The sequence below is a fragment of the Vidua chalybeata genome, chromosome 6 (genome assembly GCF_026979565.1).
Source record: "Vidua chalybeata isolate OUT-0048 chromosome 6, bVidCha1 merged haplotype, whole genome shotgun sequence".
Taxonomy (NCBI): domain Eukaryota; kingdom Metazoa; phylum Chordata; class Aves; order Passeriformes; family Viduidae; genus Vidua; species Vidua chalybeata.
In genome coordinates, this window is record NC_071535.1 from 30,279,298 (window position 1) to 30,302,406 (window position 23,109).

A 23,109-nucleotide genomic window follows, 5' to 3' on the forward strand; every position below is an offset into this window, starting at 1 on the left:
TTAATGCTGTGCTGCAGCTGTGTTAAAATGTAAATATGAGCCGTTCTTTATCTCCTTTGAACTATTACATTTACAGAAGTCTTCTTTATATGAATTTCATTTTGTTAGGTGCACTATGGTTATTTCTGTTAAAATCTGCAAAACTGTAATTAAATTGTTGCTGTAATGTTTGCGTAGTTGCTATGCAAACAGAAGTAATTTCTTCATTTAAAAGAAACGATATTACATCCCACCTTTTTTTATTATATTCCACTGATAATTCAGTTTGACCACAACTAGAAGTTAGCGTAGCAGCTTGAGAAAGAAGAGCAGATGACCTGCTTTTGTGTAAATATTCACAAGTGTCATCTTACTTTTGATTAAGTAAAAATAAGCGTTATTTTCTGACTGGCATTATTGTTCACATAAAAACCTTAGCACTTCTATGCCAGTTTCTATACAGTCAGCCTTGTTTGGATGCTGCCACTACAGTACTTGGCTTTCTTAAAACAGTAATTGCAGTTGAAGGTACCTTATCTTAGCTGCATAGATAATGCAAATCTGATAAGAATATGTGGGGTGAATTTTTTTCAATTTTGCAGGAAGTTACATAAGCAGATAATGTTTATATAAGAAAAAAAGATAATATATTCAAAGCCAGTATAGTAATCAGTTCTGCTTGATATCTTTTCTTTTAGAAGCATAGTGTAACAACTATTAGAACCAGTGTGACATCTGCCTAATATAAAATTTGGTATGTAAATTCATTATTACTCTGATAGAGTTAAACAATAGGGTATCTGGTAACCAGAATTGAGAAACTGAAGTTGACAGTCTCAGAAATAGAGGAAATTTATTTTGCACCTGTAGCTCATTACTCAAAACAGTGTTCAGTTAAACATTTCCAAATGCAAATCTGTGGTGTTTTTCTGGAGTTTGATTAGTCATAAAAACACTTAATTTTTCATAATCAAATAATATCTAGATCAGTAGCCCTTCAAAGCAGTGAATTCTCTGTTACACTCTTCATTATTTTACCATTCTGTCAACCTCTATTGGCAAACTGTTACTTGTATCTTATTCCTACCAAGTGAAAAATGGTTAGTGTTTTAATTTTTAGTGTTAGTAATGTATATATGCACACCACATTTTGTTTCTCATTTTCAAAGTTTTTATGCTAAGTAAAACGTGTATTTTTAACAGCGTACAAAGGCTAAAGTAAAATGCCTATTTATTCTTAGTATTAACTTACAAAATTAACATTTATTTCATATTAGAGTAATAAGATACATAGATGTAATGTAGTATGTTGCTTCTGGATGTGTTTTTGCTTAGTGGAAATCATTGTCATTAAAAATATTTGCACAAACTTTTGCTCCTGCCTGTGATTATAGCTCTTTGTAGCTCTGGCAAAGCCTTTAAACTCATTCATGGGCTTGTATTCCTTTGCCTCATGTGGTATAGTTTCCTAAATAAATTATTTTCTTGCAAATGCTACGTTCACCTGAATGTAATGCTTTTAAGAGGCAGCTTGAGGAGTACATTACAATGCCAGTCTCCTTTACTTTCAGGGAGGCACTTACACGCATCCATTGACAGCAGCATTGCTGCTTTTATGGCAGATCTCTTCGTGTCACAGGCTCTGTCAATCCTTTTCACAGTGTCACCTGCATCCTTTGGTTCAGTTACCGAAGACCATGACAAAGCTTTGGCTCTGAGTTAGAGCAAAACAGATGAAGAACAGGAAAAGAGTAGTTTTTCATTTTGTTTACAGAATTGAAGCACACACAGGTTAAAGGAATTACTCTAAAGTCATGCAGGAAATCTTTGGCAAAGTGGGGAACCCTGCTAGTCTCAAACCTGATCTACACATAAGGATTCAATGATGTAAACACACCACTAGCTGAGCTCCACCAGAGGTTGTTCCCAGGACAGAGGCAGCATGTGCAGTGTTGACTTTTCTCTGAGAAATTTTAAAATATTTTATGTTATTAGAAGGTATTTTTCTAAAATAAAGTCTTTCCACTGCTATTAGTAATTAACTGGTATTTGCAAGTTACCAGCCTAAGCACATGGAAAGGAAACAATGCCAAGGATTCCTAAGACTGTATTTGAAAATAAACTAATGGTATCTCCTGTTTTACATTATTTTTTCATTGTAATATAGATATCAGTAAAGAAAAAAAATGATAGGTGCTAAAAATAGCTTCTTATTTCTTTTGACTTACATCTGTACATTTCAAAAAAGCAGAGAAAGCCTTTTCCCAGCTCTTAAATGCACTCAGAAAAATGTGTCAACACTGAGTAAGTAAATACTTGAATTTGGAAACTAATAAATTGAAGTTCTTAAGAAGTTTCTTTACATATCTTCTAACAGGATATGAAGGTTGTTTTGAGTTACACTTACTGTATACTAAGCAGTTTTCTTAGAAGCTGTATCTAAAGCACAAACTTTCCAGTAGAACTAAGTAAATAAGGGCTTGCTTTCACCTTGGGCTGATAAAATCCTTGGGTGTTTCAAGACTTTAGAGATAATTGTATCAGAATGGATAAGTATTTATGAATTTGTAAGTTTGTATTTGCTGGGTGGATAATTTTCAAAATTATTAATATCATCAGTGTTTTTATTAATAAAGTGTAACTGAGCTAACAGGTTTTTTGTATGTTTTTTAATTTTTATTTCTGTAGCCTCCAAAACTCTTATAAATAGCATGCTACGGGACCCTTCTCAGATTCCAGATGGAGTGCTAGCAAATCAAGTCTATCAGGTATTAATCACACTTGTTTTGTTTGGTTTGGTTTTTTTTTTTTCCTGTGGCAATTCTGTTATATGCCAAGCAGAGTAAAAGATTTTAAACCTCATTTAATTACTGTCATCATAAACTATCAGTGAGGTCAGAGTGCACTATAAATGGCAGTGCAATATTTGTGAGGGGAGCATTTCACTTTTTAATAGCTTGCTTTTATAGTGAATAAAAGCATGCAGGTTTTGTTTTCTGTGATTAAATCTGAACAGCATCTGATAGCCTTTTTGAGGAAAAGTAATTACTGTTTTTAAGATACTCTTTAACTATAATGGTTTTGTAGTTGCCCATCAGTATACTACTTCTCTTATTTGTCTGCAGTGTACTGTGAATGACTGTTGTTATGGACCACTGGTGGACTGCATCAAACAGTATCCTTTCCCATAAAATTTTAGGTGCACAATTGATGAGCTTAGACTGTGTGGAAGAGATGTGTCTAGCTTTAACCTGACATAAAGTTCTGCTTCACAAAACACATTTCATACTCCTCTCTTTTATATTCAGTCAGCTAGAGGGTCACTGCAGAGCTTTCTCTTAACTAACAAAAATCAGATGGACCATGGGCAGATGTCAGTTTGCTGGTTACACATTCATATGCCTGATTGAACCTCTTTGGTTTTGATTAGTTGAAATGCATATCTGGCTTTTGCTTAAGACTAAGTGACCGTGCTTTGACTGGCGGAGTTGGACTAGATGATCTCTGGAGATACCTTCCAATCTCAGTTATTCTGTGATGAAATTAATACGTTTCATACAGAGTGTTCAACGTTATGACTTTGCTTTGTTATGAATATGAGTTTTAACTGAAATTTTTTCAAGTACAGTTCAGATGTGATTGATTAGTATTTTTAAACTCCTATCTGACACTCCAGTGCAGTTCTTTTATTTTCTCTTCTTCTTAAAGGAGATTTAGCTGTAGTAAAAAAAACCTTCTACATCCTGAATTTTCAGGGATTTTTTTTGTGGTGTTGAAATAGTTAATTAGAGAGCCATACGGTGTGTGCACTGAGCGAACTCCACGTGGCACTGAGTGTTCCAGACTAAGATTGCAATTTGGTAGGAATGATCACTGAGAACCCAAATCTATTTTAATAAATCCTGAAGGAGCAGCTCTTCTGTTGCAGTCTGTGGTCAAAAAAATCATGGCCTGCTATCACTGAGCAGGCTAGTAAGGCAGTTCCTTCCCAAGTCCTAGAGAATCCTTGCATGAATCTCTGTATGCAGTTTGGGGGGAAACCTTGGTTTCACTGTACAGGTGTAAGATAGGAAAGCTGCAGTGATGTTTAGTTACTAATGAAAAACAGTACTTTGTGTAGTTGTGATACACGTGATTGTTGCTCCTTAAATATACTTTCTGCTACAAACACTTGTGTCTACTACATCCTCTGCCCTACTCTCACTGATTTTAACAGCAGCTTTCTAATTGTCTTTGTATTTTGTGCTTTTAATTGTAATTTTAAATATTCATTGAGATTATCTTCACATTTAAACGAAGTGTTCTGAAAGTGGATTAATCTAATAAGAGACACATTTTAAAGGATTATTGATTACTGGTTCTCATATCCAGAATTTTAACATTAGTGTTTTGTGGGTGAGCAATCTGGCTGTAGTCTTATGAAAGTGCCATGTTTAAAAGTAACAAAGAGACATATGTAGAATTATGAACCATTTTTAAGACTTATTTGCCTGCAGTTTAGAAAAGATTTTTATATCCTCCTTATATTCTGGCTCAAATTGGTTGTTGAATATGCAGTGATATCAATGAGAGTAATGGGGAGTTTTTCAATTCCATTTTGGTACAGAAAAGTTTAATACTAAGCTATGTGAGTGCATTACTGCAAGTATGTTGCTGAATTAGATGTTAATTTTGAGGTGCATAAAATAGTTAAAAATCAATTTAAAGTTAAGGTTTTAAAAGCATAATGTCTTCTGAAGGATTGCATATTGATTTTAAATATAACTATCTAATTGTATATGCATGGCCCAAAGTATGAAGTCAACCTCTTTGTAAATGCCAAGAGGCTATTTTTCAGTAATAGTTCAGACGCTTACGGGAAACTAGGCTGCTAGATTGCATGAGTAGAAAATGGCTTGTGATGTTATTTACAAGTTTTGCCCCATGGTCATTGCCATACATCAATAACAGGTATTATTATAGACTAAGTGTTTTTGCTTGTGATGCATTGTAAATTCTGTTTGTGGTATTTTTCTTACCTTTTTGCCATTCTCCATTTGTCCCTTTTGTTCTGAAATTGCTAGTAGAGTTTAACAAAATACATAGTTTCAATTGATATAAGCTGTTTGTACATATGAAGTGATTCTATAGAATTATTTTTTTGCTGTTCAGTATGAAGGGTTCATATAAGTTAAGTAATTAACAGTAATGGCAAGGTGATCTGTAGTTTTAAGTTTTAAGAAGTTACTTTAAACAGAATTTGGAGCTTAACTGCTTTTAACGTAAGATCCTTTATCATATTGTTCCATAGGATTCTTCTTAAAAGCTTCCAGAATAGAACTTTGACCTCCAGGAGGATACATTAAAAATATTTAATATGGTGATTTTTTTACATATTGCAAGGAATAGCACATTGGATCAACAGGCTGTCAGTGAAGTGAAAAGGACTTCACTATGAAATATGATTTCATCCTTCCCTGACATTAGTTCATGCTTCTGAAAAATCAATTAAAAGGATGGTTTTTTTAAGTAAGATGTTTCAGATGAATGTAGTACCTATCAATTTCAGGATATAAAGAATGAAAACCAGTTTGTTTCATCCTTTGCTGGACTGGAGAATGGGAGTCAATAAAGTGCAACTTTAAAGGTATTTTACTGCATGTTTTAGGATAACACTTTCTTTTATATTTAGAAGAATAAACAGTAAAGAAGAAATGGAAATACTGCCCTTAAATATACTGACTAAATATGATCAAATGGGTTTTAATTCTATAAAGTGTATGCTGTTGGTACAATAATCTGATTTTTGCCAAGTTGTGTATGCTTCTAAAAATCACTATAAGGATTTTCAAAACTTAGAATTCAAATCACTGGTCACTTCTGAAATGCAGATGAAGGCAAATAAATTCATGATGTTTCTATGAAGTTGCTTCTTTTCCAAAGTAATCTTCCATTTCTTAACCTGAAGCTATCAGCGCTATTGGGCATGAACACGAAGTCTTGCTGCGAGAAATGCTTTTGGAAAAAAATCTCTCTTTCATAGGTAAGAATCTGTAGTAGAGGCTATCCAGTGAATTCTTAACTTCAGAGGTGCTGGTAACTGTTTACCTAGGACAAAACTCAGCCCAAAGGCTCCTTATATTAGGTAGTAAAGGAAGAGTAAAATATGATTGATGCTATATATGTTATCTTTTATTGATTTAGAACTGAGCAGGAACTCAGCTACATAATACCCTATATATACAGCACATGCACAGGCTTGCAATTAATATTTTATAGAATAAGTAGCTGAAAAAAAATGCTTTAATATCTGCTTCAGTATTACTTTTGGTGTCATGAGATATTAACCATAATCCAGGTCTTATGAGATTTAGGAAGAAGCATATGAAATATTAGCTTCAGAATGCTTTATGTATTAAAGAACTGCTAGAAGATTCTCTCATTTACCTTGCTGTGCAGTTTCTGCTGAATTTTTGCCTCCGGCTTCCCAATCAATGCAATTACTCTTTTTTACACTCCCAATTTTTAAAGTTATTTTAAGGATTAATTAGTTAGGAAGTTACTTCCATTTTTTTTCTTTTAGCCTGCAGTATGCTTCTTTTACATGAGAGCCATTGAAACAAAGATTAATGTTTGAAGTATCCATTCTGTAAATGTGATCACAAAAAATGACTTCCTAAATCTTGGATTCCTTACGTGATGAGATAACAGTGAAGTGAAATGCTCCCTTCTGTTAATGGTTGAGCATTGTACTAAATTTGTGTGAATTTTGCTGGGTTTACCTGGAGCTATGACCTCTCCTGAAGCTATATCAGGTTAAGATTTTGGAAACCTTAAACAAATTTAAGAAGTTAGAAAGCATTACAAAGCTTTTTAAGAGATTTGTCCATATGATTAAGGAACAGAATTAGTGTGCTCTTTTATTTTGGAGAAAAGTGAAAAAAGGACAGGATTAACTATCACATACAAGCTTGCAAATGACAGTATGAAAATTAGAAGAGGTAGGTTTTCTTATTTGACTGTAAGAGCACAAATACAGGTAAAAGGCTTAAGCTGTAATTGCAGAGATGATGGCAAGTTAAAATACCAAACAGTTCTAGGAACAATAAGTATAAAACAAACTGCCAGGAAAGGTTGTGGAATCACCTTCAATGAAAAATTCAAGGCTGGATTTGACATTCATCTATCAAAGCTGATAATGAAATCAGTTCCATCACAATGCAAGGGAATGGACTGGATGACTCACTAAGGGATCCTCAACCCAACAAATTATCATTTTATTTGGCTTGTTTAAGCTTAAGCAGTATAAAAATCACATTTAAATTTTACTGTTTCATAACTTTGCATAAGCATCAATTTTGTCTTTAGAAATTAACTCGAAGAAATTTGTGTTATCTAATTAAAACATCTAGAATGGGTTAACTTGTTAGAATATGAAGCTAGAAATGAGAGAGCTTAATTTGTTGATCACATTTTGTATGTAGTGAAGTATTGTTTAGTCATGATTTAATACATGTTAAGATTTGTATTCATGTCTGTGATATTGTATGTCATGTATATATATGTCATGTATATATTTCAGGTTTTAGATGTGTTTGGGATATTCTTAAAAAAAACTTTCCCAAGTATCTACAAGATGAACCCGAATAAGACCCTTGCAATACAACCTTTCCTTTCTAGTTTTCTAGTTTTCCTGGAAAAACTAGTTCTAAAACTGCTTGAAGAAAGCACCAGAAAAACAGAACAGATGCCAGTATTTCCCATAGGTCTACAAATTCAGTCTTTGTTGCATAATACTTCAGTCCTGTTTTGAAGAAGGCTTATGATTTACATGGCTTAAAGGCTAGCAATTCCATTACTTTTTAAAACGTTTCAAAGAAACAGACATTTTGTAGTTCCCATATTAGTGTACTATTCCACTGTATCAAATGTGTTCACCTGAGCAGCAGAGAGTCTAGTACAGGAGAGGAAAGTACAGTCAAAGGACATAGTGGATATGAAGTGCCTCAGTATTGAGCATGAAGCAGCTTTTCAGGTTCTGGAGAGAATTTGTCTGTTTCTAGAGCAGTTGGCTTTTAAAGCCTACAGATTAGAAGTAACACCTTCAGGCTCACCCTGGAATTGGCTAGAAACCTATACACACTAATGGGGGTTATATTTTATTAATCCACACTTCATGAGAAGTGCTTCATATACCATGTCCTCACTGCAGCAAAAACACAGCTCTCCAGTCTTTATCACTTGGCCTGAGATTAAAGTGATCAATAGAAACATTTTATCAAAACAGGCTCGCAGCTTCACATGCCATACTGAAATGCCAGCAGCTTCTAAGTTCTATATAGGATTTTTGGTTTTGTATCTTTACCATGAATATGTTAGGAAAGCTTTTAGATATATGGGGAGGTACTGAGCTTTATCCTCCTTTGGTTCCCACTAGTGGATATAAATCATGAAATCTGATCAGTGTTTTCTGCTGTAATCTTAAATTTGCAGTTGTAGCTCATTCATGCATCAGCAGAGGAGGGCCAGTATAAGAACAATGATGTGTTAAATGGTTCTGATTGAGTGTGACATTATGGTAAAGATGAAGCTGCAGTTTTGTTGAAAATCTAAATTAATGGGGTATCTGTTGACAAACTGCTTATTAGGGCTGTTTCCATATAATTTTCAGACCTGAGGATTTATAAAAGTAACTGTCAAAACTGCTGTGGGCTGGCTTTCAAGCAGTTACTGAATTATTTTTTAATCCATGCTGGAGTTTAAAGATCTTTTGAGGTGCAGAATGCTGCCTCTGTAGTTTATTGACCAATGTGAAACATACCTGGGCTGAAAAGCTAGTACTTCCTTTTGATGGTGTTATGGTTTAAAACAAAAATTTTATGGTGATTGTGAGGAGTTTCAGTAATTATTTCATCCCCAGAGTTATAAAGCTTCAAAACACTCAGAGAAATAGTAATGCAAAGTTCTGTTTCTGCACATGATAGATACATCAATAATTAACACGTTTTTTAATATGTTTTCCAATGTTAATCACAGTACAGAATGCTAGGAGAAACCACATGAAGGCATTTAGAACCAGATATAAAACAAAAAATATGGTTTTTTCCAAGCCATGAATTAGTATGAAAAGATTTTAAAAGTAATCAGGCACCCTTGAAAAAATAATCTGCTGAAGAATATTAAAAGTAATGTTGATGCAGATTCCGGTTCAGAGACCTGCCATATTGATCTATGCAACGTGTGTTTACATCTGTTTTAGCTTTCAGTAGTTTTTATTAAGTTTCATTTCCCTTATTTTGTGGTTCTAGCATTTGTTAGATGTGAAAGAAAAGACTGACCTTTCCATTGCTATTGCTCTTAAATGAACAAAATTTCAGCTGAGACATCATATTGTCTATGCTAGATTACTTTAAACAATTAAGAGCAGGTTGCAGTTAACTAGATTTGGATAAAGTTGTTTTGTTGGTTTTTTAAAATAAGGATTAAAAGATTATGTAGAACATAAATTCATTTTTATGTTATGGCATAAAATTTTCTATTTAGAGCTTCTGTTACATTAGAACCTTCTTGACCTTAACATCATTTATCTGTATACATGACAATCTAAATTTCAAAAATTAGTCAAAAACCAAGTCTGTCTCCAAATCCTAGAAATGTTTTTCATTATCTTACCATGTGATAAGAGTGATAATCTCTTATCACGTGATAATGAAGTGTCACATTGCAAAGACTTCTATTTAGTGTAGTCTGTTAATAGTGAGGAAATGCTCTCAAAATTAAAAAAAATATATGTATAGTACCGCTCAAAAAGAGTAAACACCTATTGCAGTTTACACTGACATGAATGTTCAGCTTTCCAAATTTACTTCTGTCCCAATTTCAGAATTAGTTCACTGTATAAAATACTTCCAAATTATATTCTTCAATGAAAAAGAGTGGGAGGGTTTGATTTTGGCAATATTACAGTATTTTGATTTCTAAGTTAGTATGTTTTTCTTGTCATTAAAATGTTACTTGGACTCAAACTGCTGACCTTTCAGGATTTGCACAAAGTATTCAAAAACTGAGTTCTGAACATTGGCCATGAAACTACTGTCCTAACCTGATAAATGGATTGGAAATAAGCTACCCAACAGTGAGAATGGGCCATTAATTTTAATCAAAGGTGATGTAGAAAGGCGAATGGGATGCATGGCAATGTCAACAGCCCAGTAGGTGTTAAGGGGCTACACAGCCTTACTTGTTACTAGGTAGTGCCATTAGTTGAGCTTGGGTGAAGACAGAAAGCCATGCCTGGAATTGAATGACCAGGTCACTCCAAATTCTAATGGAGAATGGTGTTTCAGAAATACCAATGTAATGGTATCAGAAATCAAGGACAATAGTTTAAAAATAATAAGGGGTGGCATGGGCCTTTTCCTTTCTTTTTTTTTTTCTTTTTTTTTTTTAAAGGGAGCACCTTTTGCCTTTTGCAGTTTTGTCTTGCTCACTCATTATTTCTTTAAATACTCAGCTCTAATAATTTTAAGCAATAAAGTTGTAGATTTAATGTTAGCAGAATGTCTAAATTTTCTTATGTTCAGAAATCGGAAAAATTCTACAAAATCCAGAATGCTAGATAAACTAAAATTATGACTCTTCTTTACTATGATAAATTTCTGGGAGAGAAGGATTTTCTTGCTCTTTTTCTTTAACAACTTATGCTAACATTAAAAATAAAACCAAGGCAACAGCGATAGTATATCCACATTTGTGGTGTTGGTAGGATTAATCTTAACGCATCCGAAGGTGGAGAGACTCTTCTTTCAATCAGTGAATATACCTCTTTATTTTGAATATTTGGAGGTTATAAAATACTGTATGACAGCTTGAATTAATGATGTTTATAATGAAGACGTAAAAATGCAGGGATGACAAAGAAGCATTTTTATATCCATGCTTCAGGTTTTCTACAAAGGTTCATTTAATCTGACACAGCATTGCATGCATAAGAAAGATATGTGTGACTGCATTAGTAATTCTTGCACTCTTATTTAGAATGAAATTAATTATGCTGCTGTCTACTTAATGGAATAGTTTTATAAACAGTAGTTCTTGTTTTCTATGTACAGCTGAAGATCAGCTTCGTGCAAAGGGTTATGACAAAACACCAGACTTTATTTTAGAAGTGCCAGTAGGTAAGTATTTTAAGAGAATTTTTATTATTTTGTGTAGAAGTACTCATGCTAAAATACTATGGCTACTTAAGTGAAGCATATTCTAGGGTACTGCAAATAAGTCTCTTCAGGAGTTACTGAATAATTTTAAGAACTTCTGGTTTGAGTCAGAGAGGTTTGATCCTAAATTGTATTACCCAGTGTTTCTTCTTTAGTCGCTGCATGTTTTTATCTCATTATCAAAAAAAAAAAAAGAGGGAAAATAAGCAACAGTAAAAACCCCCAAATCCCTGCTCCCTCTGATGTGTTCTACCCACTGCCCTTCTGAACTAAACTCTGAAATAGCTATAAATGTTTTTACTTCTAGACCAAATCAGTTCAAAGTAGTCTTAAGATTATTACATTACACCTGTAGGTCATTGTGCAGTTATTCTTTTGCCATCACTTTGCATCCAAATACAACTCTACAATTCTTTACTGTTTTTTAAAAGCCTGAATAGCAAGAAAAAATAAGGTAAAAAAGTAAGTATAAAGGTCATGTTAAAGGTCATCTACCTTTTCTGGTCTTGAGGCCATGTGACAGCTCTTGAATATCAGCAAGGAGGGAGAATCCACAACCTTTCTAAGTAACATGTGCCTATGCTCAGGCACCTTCATAGTGAAAATGTTGCTGATGTTCAGGTGGAGCCTCCTGTGTTTAAGTGTGTACCCATTGCCACTGATCTTGTTGCTAGACACCACTGAAAAGAGCCTGCCTCCTTCTTTACCTGCTCTTCAGAAAGTTGTACACATTAGTAAGATTGCCCAGTAATGTGGACCATAATAAATACAGTACATACTTGGTGTTAAGGGTAGCCACTTTTATATTAGAAACATGAGATTATGTCCCACCTATTCCAGAGCCTGATCAAAAGGAAACTAGAAAAGCAACTATTTTTTTAAATTCTTGAGAAGGGAAACCAGGGAACACTCAAAATAATTATTTTTGTAATGTTACCCTATTAGAAAGAAGGTTAAAAATAGTCATTAATTCGTTTGCATATATTTGTCTCAAATTCAAATAATAATTGAATTGCTTCTTTCAAATTATTAAATTACTTGAGACTTACAGGAAATCATGTTCTATCTGTTGTCTGTTCTGAACTAAGGTATAGCAATCCTTGGATTCTTTTCTTTATGACTCAGTACATACCTAGGAAAGGCAGATGTTTCTTAGAAAGTGCTTCTGAGATGATTATACCTCAGCTGTTATATCTCCTGGGGTCTAAAGATGTTGGGGGTGGGGAAGGATGTAGTAGTATAGGCCTACACCAGTTAACAGGGTTACTGATAGCAAGCTAGTGGTGGCACGTAGAGCTTAGTGTGGTGACTTCATGAGTTATTTTCCCAGATCCCCTGAGTAATTTTGCCATCTGTGGTCAATCATTTGCTGCTATAGGCTCTTGTAATCTTTCTGTGTAGTGCTTCTAGGTTTGCATGTTCTCTGAAAACCTCAAGCCAAGTCAAATTTAGGCTAAAGCATCGTGGCTGTAGATATTGTAGGTAACTCAAAATAAAAATAACATTTTTAAATATCTTAACAATAATACCCTGTGGATATTCTCAGTTCAGTCAGAAAGAAAAGAAAAATATTTCTGCCAGGCTAAGCCTGGGAAGAAGTCCAAGAGGAATGTAAACAATCTATTATTTTGCTTTCCGTTCATATTTTTTATAGATATGTTCTACCACACTGACCGAAGTCCAGTGTACCAATCAGGTGAAATGTTTTTACTTTAAGACCAATGGAATTAATGTTCACAATGTTCTCTATAAAAGAGAAAAGTGCTTTTGAATAAATGCTCAGTTTGCCTTCTGAAATCACACTAGTCATTTCACCCATCCCTGGCTCAACAGCGTCAATACCCAACAACACCTTTTTGGAGAAAGAATGGTCTCTTAGAGTGATGCTTGTTGTTTCTTCTGCAAAATTACATTGCCAGTTTTGGAGAGGACATTCCTTTTTCAGAAAAAAAAGATTATTTTATTAATATTAGTAGTTCACTCCTGCAAGAAATGAGGAAAGACATGAACCAAAGCAAATACCAAAGCATAGAAAGAAACAGAATTTCAAAACCACATTTTTTCACATAAGCCTTCTTACTCCTAACTTCTTTCTGATTAAACATTGCTGGTTTTACAAAAGAAAGGAAGCAGACACATGTCCAGGATAAATTTCCTTCCCTTTCTTATACCTTCCATTCTGGATTGGTGGCAAGTGTCTGTCTTTAGCAGCTTAGCTAACTGTTTTTATCATTCAACAGAAGTTTCCAATTTCTTACCTGACAACTACCTTCCAACAAAGTAGGGGTAGTAGAAGAATACAACTGCTTCTTAGTCTAATCTCTTTTTCTTTACATTCTCTTTGTGTTAAAATAAATGCAGATGTGTGGAACAGAATGTAATTAAACTGAAATTCATGTGATTGTCTGTTAAAAGTATTTTCTGGTATTTTTTTTAAATGCACTATCTGAAAGATAATTTTTACAAATACGTAACACAGTTGCAAGCATGAATTATGTGGTAGATTGTGGAGTAAATAGAATGTTCCCTAACACTGTCTTAGAGGCTGTTGAGTGTGATTTTCAGAGTTCAGTTTATTTTCTACTGTCACCCTAGCTGTGGAAGGACACATAATTCACTGGATTGAAAGCAAAGCCTCATTTGGTGATGAAAGTAGCCACCAAGCCCACTTGCAGGACCAGTTTTGGAGCTACTGGAACAGGTATATTTCTATTCTTTTTCCTTATAGATAAATAGGACTTCATTTAAAAAAGAAGTTATTGCATAAAGCACTACTGACTCTACATGTTACTGATCTGGCATTTTGAATGTCATTAATTAGCATTTTAGGTTGGTGCGCTGAAATATTTATGAAAAATTGAGATGTTAATTGCTAACATGCAGCAAATTTATATGTTGATCTTAGAGTGATGCTAGATGACAGAGTAAGTTATTTTGGTACAGAAGTTGTATGTCAGTTTTTTTAATACCTGACTTAGAAAGAAGACTTTGATGTAATGTTTTGGAATATGTGCAAAATAACAAATTGTTTAAAAAATCTTCCCAGTCTAATTAAGTGGGGTTTGCATATAAAGGACATTATTGCTTATTGTCATTGTAAGTAGGACAGTGCTGTTTCACAGTGGTTATTTATTAATAAAGTATTTCTTTTGTACATTTGAAGCAATAATTACAATTATCTTCAAGTTAAAAATGTAGTAAGTATTTGCAGGATAAAGGGGGAAATAAGTTGTGCTAGACAGAATTTTGTGGCATGTTGATGGTATCGGTGTAAAGATATTTTCTTTTAAATATGGTAAAAATACTTTTGCTTTATTGTTCTAAAAGTCATTATTGTGAATATTTATAAATCTTTCCATGGTACTGGACACCTCCTCACTGGAGGATTTTTTTCCAAAAAAACATTAAACACAGTGCTTCATCTTCAATGCCATTCTTCTATGTATTAGAACCCTAAGCAAGATAGTGAGGCAAATTAAAATTTCAATAACAGATTTTTTTAAAGCAAAAATTTAGAAGTCTTCTCAGACAAGAGACCATGAGAGGGATAGTGGAGAACATGGCACAAGTGTGTGAACATGCAACAGAAAGGGGGTATGTGCCAATATCAGACTAGTCTGACCATTAGTATTTCAGCTGAATGTGAAAATAACTTGCATTACCATTGGAAATACCATACCTTAAAAGCAGGTTCAATAGAAAGCAGCAGAGAAAGGGGAAACAGATCTTGATAATAACATCATCAATATGTAGAATTATGCTCTGCAGCATTATTCTCAACATTCTTGATTGATATGAAAACGAACTGCTCTTACTTGACAGTCCCAGAAAGTAGAGAATTGGAAAACTTGAATCAAGGTAATGGGAAACTTGGAAGGCTGTCAATTGTTGGATGATGATATTACAGTCTAGAAGAGTTGTAGAAAACAAATTGTGAAACACTGAATATAAAACTTAGAAAGAAATTTAAGTATATACAATATCTAGGCACGTGGTGAGAATGGCAGGAAAGATTGTGATGCAAACAGTGCTGAACTGCACATCAGTGTAAAGGAAATGGAGCAGCTCAGGCTGGGAGAAGACCATTAGATGTACTGAGATGTACAGGAATACTTTCTGAGTGTAAAGGGTGTGTTTGAATGCATCCATTATGGTATCAGAGAAGAGTACATCCAAGAAGTGAATTTTAAACAGGTACCTTGAGCTTAAAGATACTAAGTTCAGATGTGGTGAAAATTGCAGACAGGTAGAATGAAGGCACTGATCCAGTTGTTCTTTGTAATAATATCACCATTGCATATGGTTTCTTTCTGTCTCTTTTTTTGTGCTATGGAGTGTCTATCCACATTTTAGTGTAAAACATTTGAGAATAGTGTGTACCATTTGCATCTGACATTTCCAAAGGAAACTTCTCTTATGCTTTTATCAAGAAACCAAGTCGTTGCTAACTTCATTTTAATTTTAACATGCACCAATTAATAATTCAACTTCAAAAATGGAATAACATCTCTCACTGTGCTGTTAGTCAAGTATTTTTAATGTTGCAAAAGCTAGACTGGAATAATACGTGGATCAATAAAACATTTTGGAAGTAGTTTTGGGATTTTTCTAAATCTACCGTTGCAGCTGTTTATATTGGAAACAACTACCAAAATGGTTGATTCTTAAATATAGTGAATTTACATTCGTACAAAGGAAACTAGAACTCTCCATAGTAAGATTAGTTACACCCTAAATCGAAAATTTAGGTTAATTATGGAAATTAGGCAGATTTCTGTGGGGATTTTTTAAAGAATAAATCCTGTTCGTTTTAATTTTGGTACTGGTTGGCCAAGCTGACAGAGCCACATCTTGTGAAATGAGTTCTGAATTACTGTAGTTTCTAATATAATGACAGCTGAGTTAATGAACACGTGTTGACAGGTTAGGCTACATGTAAGTTTAGACAGTTAACTTTCATTGGTCTCTGGAACTATTTATATGAAAGAACACAGGTGTAACTGCACTAACTCTGAACCAATTTTGTATTATTTAATCAGTCTCTGCAGAGGTCTCTCAAAAGATGACCAGAGTCTCAATTAATTTACCACACCTTTGTGTCTCCCTTCCTCTTGAAAGACAAATTATTTGGAGAACAAGCATGAGTTCACAATAGAGATGATATGACACTCAATTAATAGTTTAGGGTTTTTTAAACCTGATCCATTGGTTGAACTTCAAGCAGAAATTAAATTCAAGAGAAAATCTGTGTCACCTGTTAGATGTGGATAGAAACACAAATCTAGATACTTTGAAAGGAATGAAAGTGAGAGGATTTAGACCTTTTCTGTTCAGCTTTTTTATTGCTTATCTAAAAATTGCAAGTCAAACTGGAAAAGTTTCTGTGTTCTTTTCTCACATGTCACATATGTAAGACGAATTTTATTCAGTCTGACTGAAAGCTTTGAACATAGCTGGGGCTTGTTTGCTGTTACGTGTGTATTTCATTAAATCCTGTACTTTGTGCTAACTAAATCTGTGAGTGTCTTAAATTGGTCTGTACTGACAGGAAAGAAATGGCACTTTCTCATTTAACAGAACAGCTCCCTAGATGCAGTCAACCATGTCTGTTCACCTCAGTGCAGAAGAACACCTTTTTATTACTCTGAGTTCTGCAGGGACAGCTTAGTGAGATTTTTTATGGCTCATACATCAATGGTATTGTTAAGCAATTTTCAATTGCAGTGGTGCACTGCAACCTCATCTTCAAATTAAGCTTCACATTAAAAATGTACAAAGTGTACTTTGTCAGTGGATTTGCACAGTTATAATTTAAGATGTTGTTTAGATATTGAGATTTTTCAATAATAAAGAAATATGTAAAGGCAAGTTTGGACTTCCATGTTCCCAGATTGATTTTGCAGAGTTATGTTTTAGGAAAAAAAGCTATTTTATATACTAGACAAACTTAGTATAAAGTGATTAATATACTTCCCTCCAGAAGGGGGGAAGTATAAACCAGTATGTTTATTCCTCCAGAGCGGTGGCATCCACTGAGCAGACTGTAGCTTATACTGCCACTGGGTAAACAAAGAAACTCCATGTACAAAATATATTTGCTTTGTGCCCAAGTAGTAGATACTACACTTTTCATTTTTCACTGGTCTACATTGGTGTATTTGTTGTAACTATGAGCATAAAAGCTATTGAAAAGTTAGTGTGACCAAAGGTAATTTGGAGAGCATGAACAGCAATTTACACAGATTGCATTTTAAAATTGGGTCTGTGAACATGTTGTAAATTATTTTAGGGTTTAGATGAATGTTGCTGTTTCTTTTTCTTTCCTCCATAATGTCTGATTTTATAACTTTTTTTAAAACTTAAATTAAAAATTGGAGTCCTAGCTGTAGAAGTCTGGTAGTCAGAGCTGACAGGCATGACTGCTGTTTTCTAAGGATATACAGATCAGCAACACATGGTTCAAACAGTAATTAGTCAGTGCAGTGTCAGTGACTTGCTGTAAGATATAAACTCAAATACAGGAATTTACATTTTCTATCTTCTTCAAGCATGGCTAAGGCATATGTACAGTCTGGAATGTAATTTCTAGAGAGTACCAGGAGATAGCTCGACGTCATTATTAGCTGAAGAAACTTTACTATAGGTAAGGAAAAATGTAGGAAAATGTCATATTTGACACTGTTATTAAACTAAAGGCAATTTCACATAGTGACAAAGAAGCATTTCATCTTCTCTTTGAATAAAAATGGTAAGTCATCTCTGTACTAAATTCCTTCCACCATTTGTTTGCATTCTAAATGTTTAGTCCTATTCTGCTTTTTTAAAAGAATAAATAAAAGCAAGTTTCCCGTAAGTAATTTTAAAATAATAATCACACTTTCTGGAAGCATAAATTCATTGTGTTGTTAATTGGTACATTATGCCTGATCTTGGAACTTCAGTTCATAGCTATAAGTCATAGTAAACTTATTAAATTATCATAGAGCCCTGTAGATTGATAAAAGGGTATTTAATTCAGATGAGTGCAAACAGAAATGATGCAAAGGATTGTATTTCACAACACAAACACAGATAATGTGTTCCTACATTTTTGTGAGAAAAGTGTTGTGTTCAAATTCATTTACAATTGACAGTAAGGATGAATTGTATATAAGCAAAGTCTGAATCAGGAGATCAGAATTACAGGCATTTTTTGCTATTCATCTCTTTAAATTGGTTGTAACAGGTTACTGTGAAGACTGTTGAAGTAATAATTGCTGTCTGATTGGTCTTAGGGGAAGAGGGAGATCTGCTGTGGGTTTGTAGATGTTTGTTCTAGTAACAAGTTTAGTATTCTTCACTTGCAGATGGTTTAAAAATTGTTTTGGTGAATTGAAAACCATTGTAACAACTTGACTTGGAAGAAATCTTGGGAGTTACATTTGTCAAGTGGCTAGGAAAACTGTTCATGCATACCCAGTATCCAAAGCACCCCAAACATAAAGAACTGAAAGGTCATTCTTCTTCTTGAAGTATGATGGTTTGTTGACATATTTTGACACACTGGTACAATGCTGAAAGATTTTGACCTTACTGCAACACTGAGGGACTTAGGGTTTGTTTAGCCATCTAATGCTTGTAGATTTTCACACATGCTGTGTTTTGCTATGCTCCTTTTTCTCTTCCTTCTGGCTCCACTTGAATTACTAGATTAATCTTAAACAAAAGTGGATGTAGATAGAAGAGGGAGTTTAGGATGATTTTTGCTGCTTAGGACTTCATATAGTAAGTTTGTTCAAAACTAATTAACTTTTATAAAGTGAATTACTATGCCAACTTGCTAACCTTAGTAGCACTGAGTAAGATATGTTTGTTTGTAGACAAGAAGAAAACCAAAAGCAGTGAAAAATGCTGTTTCCTATTACTTTTCTAGTAAAAAATGCAGTAGTCTACTTTGTGAAGATGATAAAATTCTGTGTTCTTCTGCAGGAATAACAGATACAAGTGTACATTCAAATATACATACACAAACACATGTAGAAGTGTATCTCTGCACTTTGCAAATGTCCTGGATACATTCAGCCTATCTCCAATACCATTTCATATTAATTATTTTTGTCTGTATTTAATGACACATGAACAGTATAAAAATCAACATGTATCTTATGAAAAATACATTTTTTGCTCCAGCTCAAAAATAATGCTATAAATTATGTTTAAACCTGTCATGCTTTCTTCGGCTATGTGGTTGAAAAACAGAGCATGAAGACATTTTGACTGAGAACATGGCTTATGCATAGCATAAGCTAATTGTTTAGCTGAGTATTGTAGATTGTTTTATTTTGTATCAAAACTAATTTTTGTCAAAGCAAAGAAGGAACAGACTATATTTTATTAATATCATCATTTGTGTTTGAGTGATTGATATTAAGTATATATTTTCATGCATTGTTCTCCTTTGGTATTGTATTTCATACACACATGAAACTGGGATTTTCATTATAATTTAATGAAATTAAATTAAGGCTCTTATGTAAGCCTCTTTCACTACTAGATTGTTACATCCTGAACTTAAAAAAATAGTAAATGAAGCATTATATGTCTTTGTTTACATTATTTTTCCCTTATATTTTTCTGTACCGTCTTAAATATTTTCTTGTCACAGGAAATTCATATGGTTTAGATAGAGCATTTTCAGCTTCCTTCCATATTACTGCAAGGCTTCAGTTCCAGTTCTCCTGGTATTTCTCATTCAGATTAGACAAGCATCTAAGTTTATGTACAATAAGAGCTGACAGCATAGATCCTGCTATTCTTGCCAAAGGCCTGGTTGCACACACTCCACTATGTCAAAGAATGTCAACCCCCCACAGACCTTACCTTTCAGAATTCCTTGTAATTTTTAATTGACATTTACATCTGACATTTTCAATGTATCTTTTAGTGTTGGTTCTTTATCTACCTACTACTAGTTAAAACCAATCCAAAGCAAAACGAATGCCTTCCTGTAAGCTATGATATCATATATTTTTTATTTAACAAGGTCAAGTTGCTGGGCTGAAATTCAAGAATGATCAGCACCCTCTTCCTTTTTCTAACTCTGGATGTGCTAGTCTAATCCATTTCAAATGACAATTGAAGAGGGTAATAGGCATCTAAAGTGAAATATAACTCTTAGTACTAATGAACAAAGCATAAGTGTATTACTGTTACTGTGCATCACACACAGAAGGGATGCAGAGACTTCAAGGAAATTTTAAGAATACTAATAGGGACCTTCCTTTGAGTCAGGTACTTGAACACTGAAAGTGAAAATATTCATACGTCTATACATGCAATATATGTTAAGAGCATATTATTGTGAATGAAGTAAAACTGGCAAGTATGTCATTTAGCTACATGTTGCAGTTGTTGTGCTTCTTTGCCTTCAGAAATCTCAAGTTTTTATTTGGGTTACAGTGCTAAAAGCCTAATAAATTAGTTTGAGCATAATTATCCATCTACTAGAAGTTAGAATGAAGGACTACAGTTGATTGTAAATGTCACAAAGCAAAAAAAGTAGAAGCAGCATTTTGTCACAAATAATGCTGCTTTTCTTCTAATTAGTTAATTTACATTTTGCAAATTAAGGGCAAGATTCAGACAGAAGATAATCTAATAGCATATCATAGCTTTACTGACCTATATTTGTATATGCCAAATTTAAGTTAATTAGAAATGTAGATGCTGTTTGTTTTATCTGTCAAAAAGCTCATGTTAAAAAAAATTCTAGACACAGTTTTCCCCCTCAACATTTATCATCTAAATAATAGTCTTGCCAAGATGGCAGCCTCATAATAAACTCTTTTCAGTGGAGTGATGGGTAATGAAGCTTGCTTGTGAAGGCAGCGAAAAATGTTGTCTAGCCAAATGTGTGGATATGATGGCTAGAAAATCAGTGGACTTTCTCAGTCATCAATCTTTTTAGTAGCCTCTTACACATCTGAATATTTTGATAGATGATCTAATAATTGAGTTATCTATCTTTCTAACTATCAGAGTTGCATAAAAATTATTCTCACATGCTATTGAATATTATATATATTGAGCATCCAGTAAATTTTTCAAAAAAGGTCCAAGAGGTGGAGGAATTTTGTTTGTCTTAAGCAGCCTTTAATATATTAAATGATAAATTACTATGTATAGAATACAAAACTATGTGTACTAATGTAAGGGAAAAATAAATAATGTCAATAGCTGATTACAGATAGGACTCAGTAAATAAAGCATTTAAAAGCATGGGACTGGTGAGGTTAATGCACAGTCTAAGTAATTTTAAGTACAAAATGAGTAGATTCAGTAGTCCCTGGGCAGTTAATGGACAGGAATCACATTTCCACTCAGTTGCACAAATTCCTTGTGCCTAAATCTTGGCTTAGGGAAAAAGAAATACACTATAGTATACCATGTTTCCATTCAGCGTCTGTGAGAGCTCTGAGAGAGTTTCTTTTGATTAAAGATGAGACTGAAGTGTATATATTGAAACTTCCTACATTTTGTTTCTTCTGAGGGATTGTACAATATGGATTCCTGTTTCCAGAGCACAAGAATCTGCTTCCCTAGAACACTAATCTTGTGTTAATGGAGGCACTGAGGATATTTGGATAAGTTGCATTAAGTACATCATCAGATGTGTCTTACTAAAGCTTCTGAGTGGCAGAGCAAGATGCTTGTTGGTGTTAGTGTAATTTTTTTAAACGCTGCATTATATAATTCTTAACTTCAAATGCATTTCTGGTCAGGTAAAAATTATTTTACAATAAGAAATACATTGCTGCATTAAGAATATTTTTCATTTAAATATATTTTTTCTGCCTCAGTACCACCAGTTTATGTTCAATTACGTTCTTTTGTAGAGACTGTAAAATGTTCCTTCTTGTAAATTCTTGAAAACTGTGTGATGGGGACTCATTTCTTAAATTATTTTCAGCTCTTTAGTACTTTGTTTGTTTCATAACTACAGCAAGGTATAAACAAGTATGTTTGATGAATAGTTCTCCAGTTAGCAAAGAGGCTTTTCTTTCTCTGTTCAGAACTAGAGTGACTTTCTTGAGGATATCAAGAAGTTGTTCAGTCATTTCAGAATTTTAATGGAAAAGTATCAGAGGGGTTTTCTTTGTAGTTACTACCTGTTTAAAGGAGTATGAGAAAGATGCATTTTAAGGACTTCCATGTTACCATCATTTGACAGCACTTTGTGAAAGTATCATTGAACCTCATGGGACCTTGCCACTGCATATGGATCTGCAAATTGAACAAACCTTGGGCTGTCTCACTGGCTGTGACTCTCACTGTGGTTGTGACTCATGCTCAGTAAGCAAAATTCTTGATGTTTATTAGTTCTTCCTAAACATGCATAATTAGTTGGATAAAATTTGGGTACACATAAAGCAAGACACTGAAGTAAGGTGACCTGAGTATCAAAAATGTAAGTTTCCTATAAAGTTTGCTTCTGAAGTTCCACATTTATCTTGCAATATTGTATCCCATTTGAGTAGTCTATATTTTTGTCTTCAGTAATATTTAGATGGATTTTATGCAGTTTTATGTTACATAAGGAAGATGTTACAGAAGTATAATTTAAATGTAGAACTAAGGCATTAGACAATAAGTTACAAAGAAAAAAAAACTTACATTATTCTGTTTTATTACTTGTTGAATTTTAATAGAAGAAAGCTGAAATTGCTTCTGAATGTATAAATTCATAACCAATTAACTGGAGTTTATCAACATCAGTATTATGTGGCTTCTTCTGCCCTTAAGTAAATTGGCAGTTATTCTAGTTAGCATTTGTAGCATTTCTGCTAGAGAATATGTCAAGCTCCTAAGCATGCACACTGTGTTATATACACTTACGTATATGTTTGTGTGTATACTTTATGAATGTATAGATCTTTATTTAGGAAAAAGGTCTTCA

At 33.7% G+C, this 23,109-nt stretch overlaps 1 protein-coding gene across 4 annotated transcripts in view; it reads left to right on the forward strand.

Annotated features, from left to right (window-relative positions):
• CDIN1 (CDAN1 interacting nuclease 1) overlaps window positions 1-23,109 on the forward strand; it is a 126,212-nt gene that overhangs the window by 49,731 nt on the left and 53,372 nt on the right. For 3 of the 4 annotated variants that reach the window (XM_053946361.1, XM_053946362.1, XM_053946363.1), the window contains 5 exons: window positions 2,668-2,747; window positions 3,105-3,154; window positions 5,934-6,001; window positions 11,070-11,135; window positions 13,770-13,875. In XM_053946361.1, the coding sequence (XP_053802336.1) occupies window positions 2,668-2,747; window positions 3,105-3,154; window positions 5,934-6,001; window positions 11,070-11,135; window positions 13,770-13,875 (370 nt within the window). Of the gene's footprint in view, window positions 1-714; window positions 734-2,667; window positions 2,748-3,104; window positions 3,155-5,933; window positions 6,002-11,069; window positions 11,136-13,769; window positions 13,876-23,109 lie in introns of those variants that run through there. The other variant, XM_053946365.1, reaches the window with a different exon arrangement.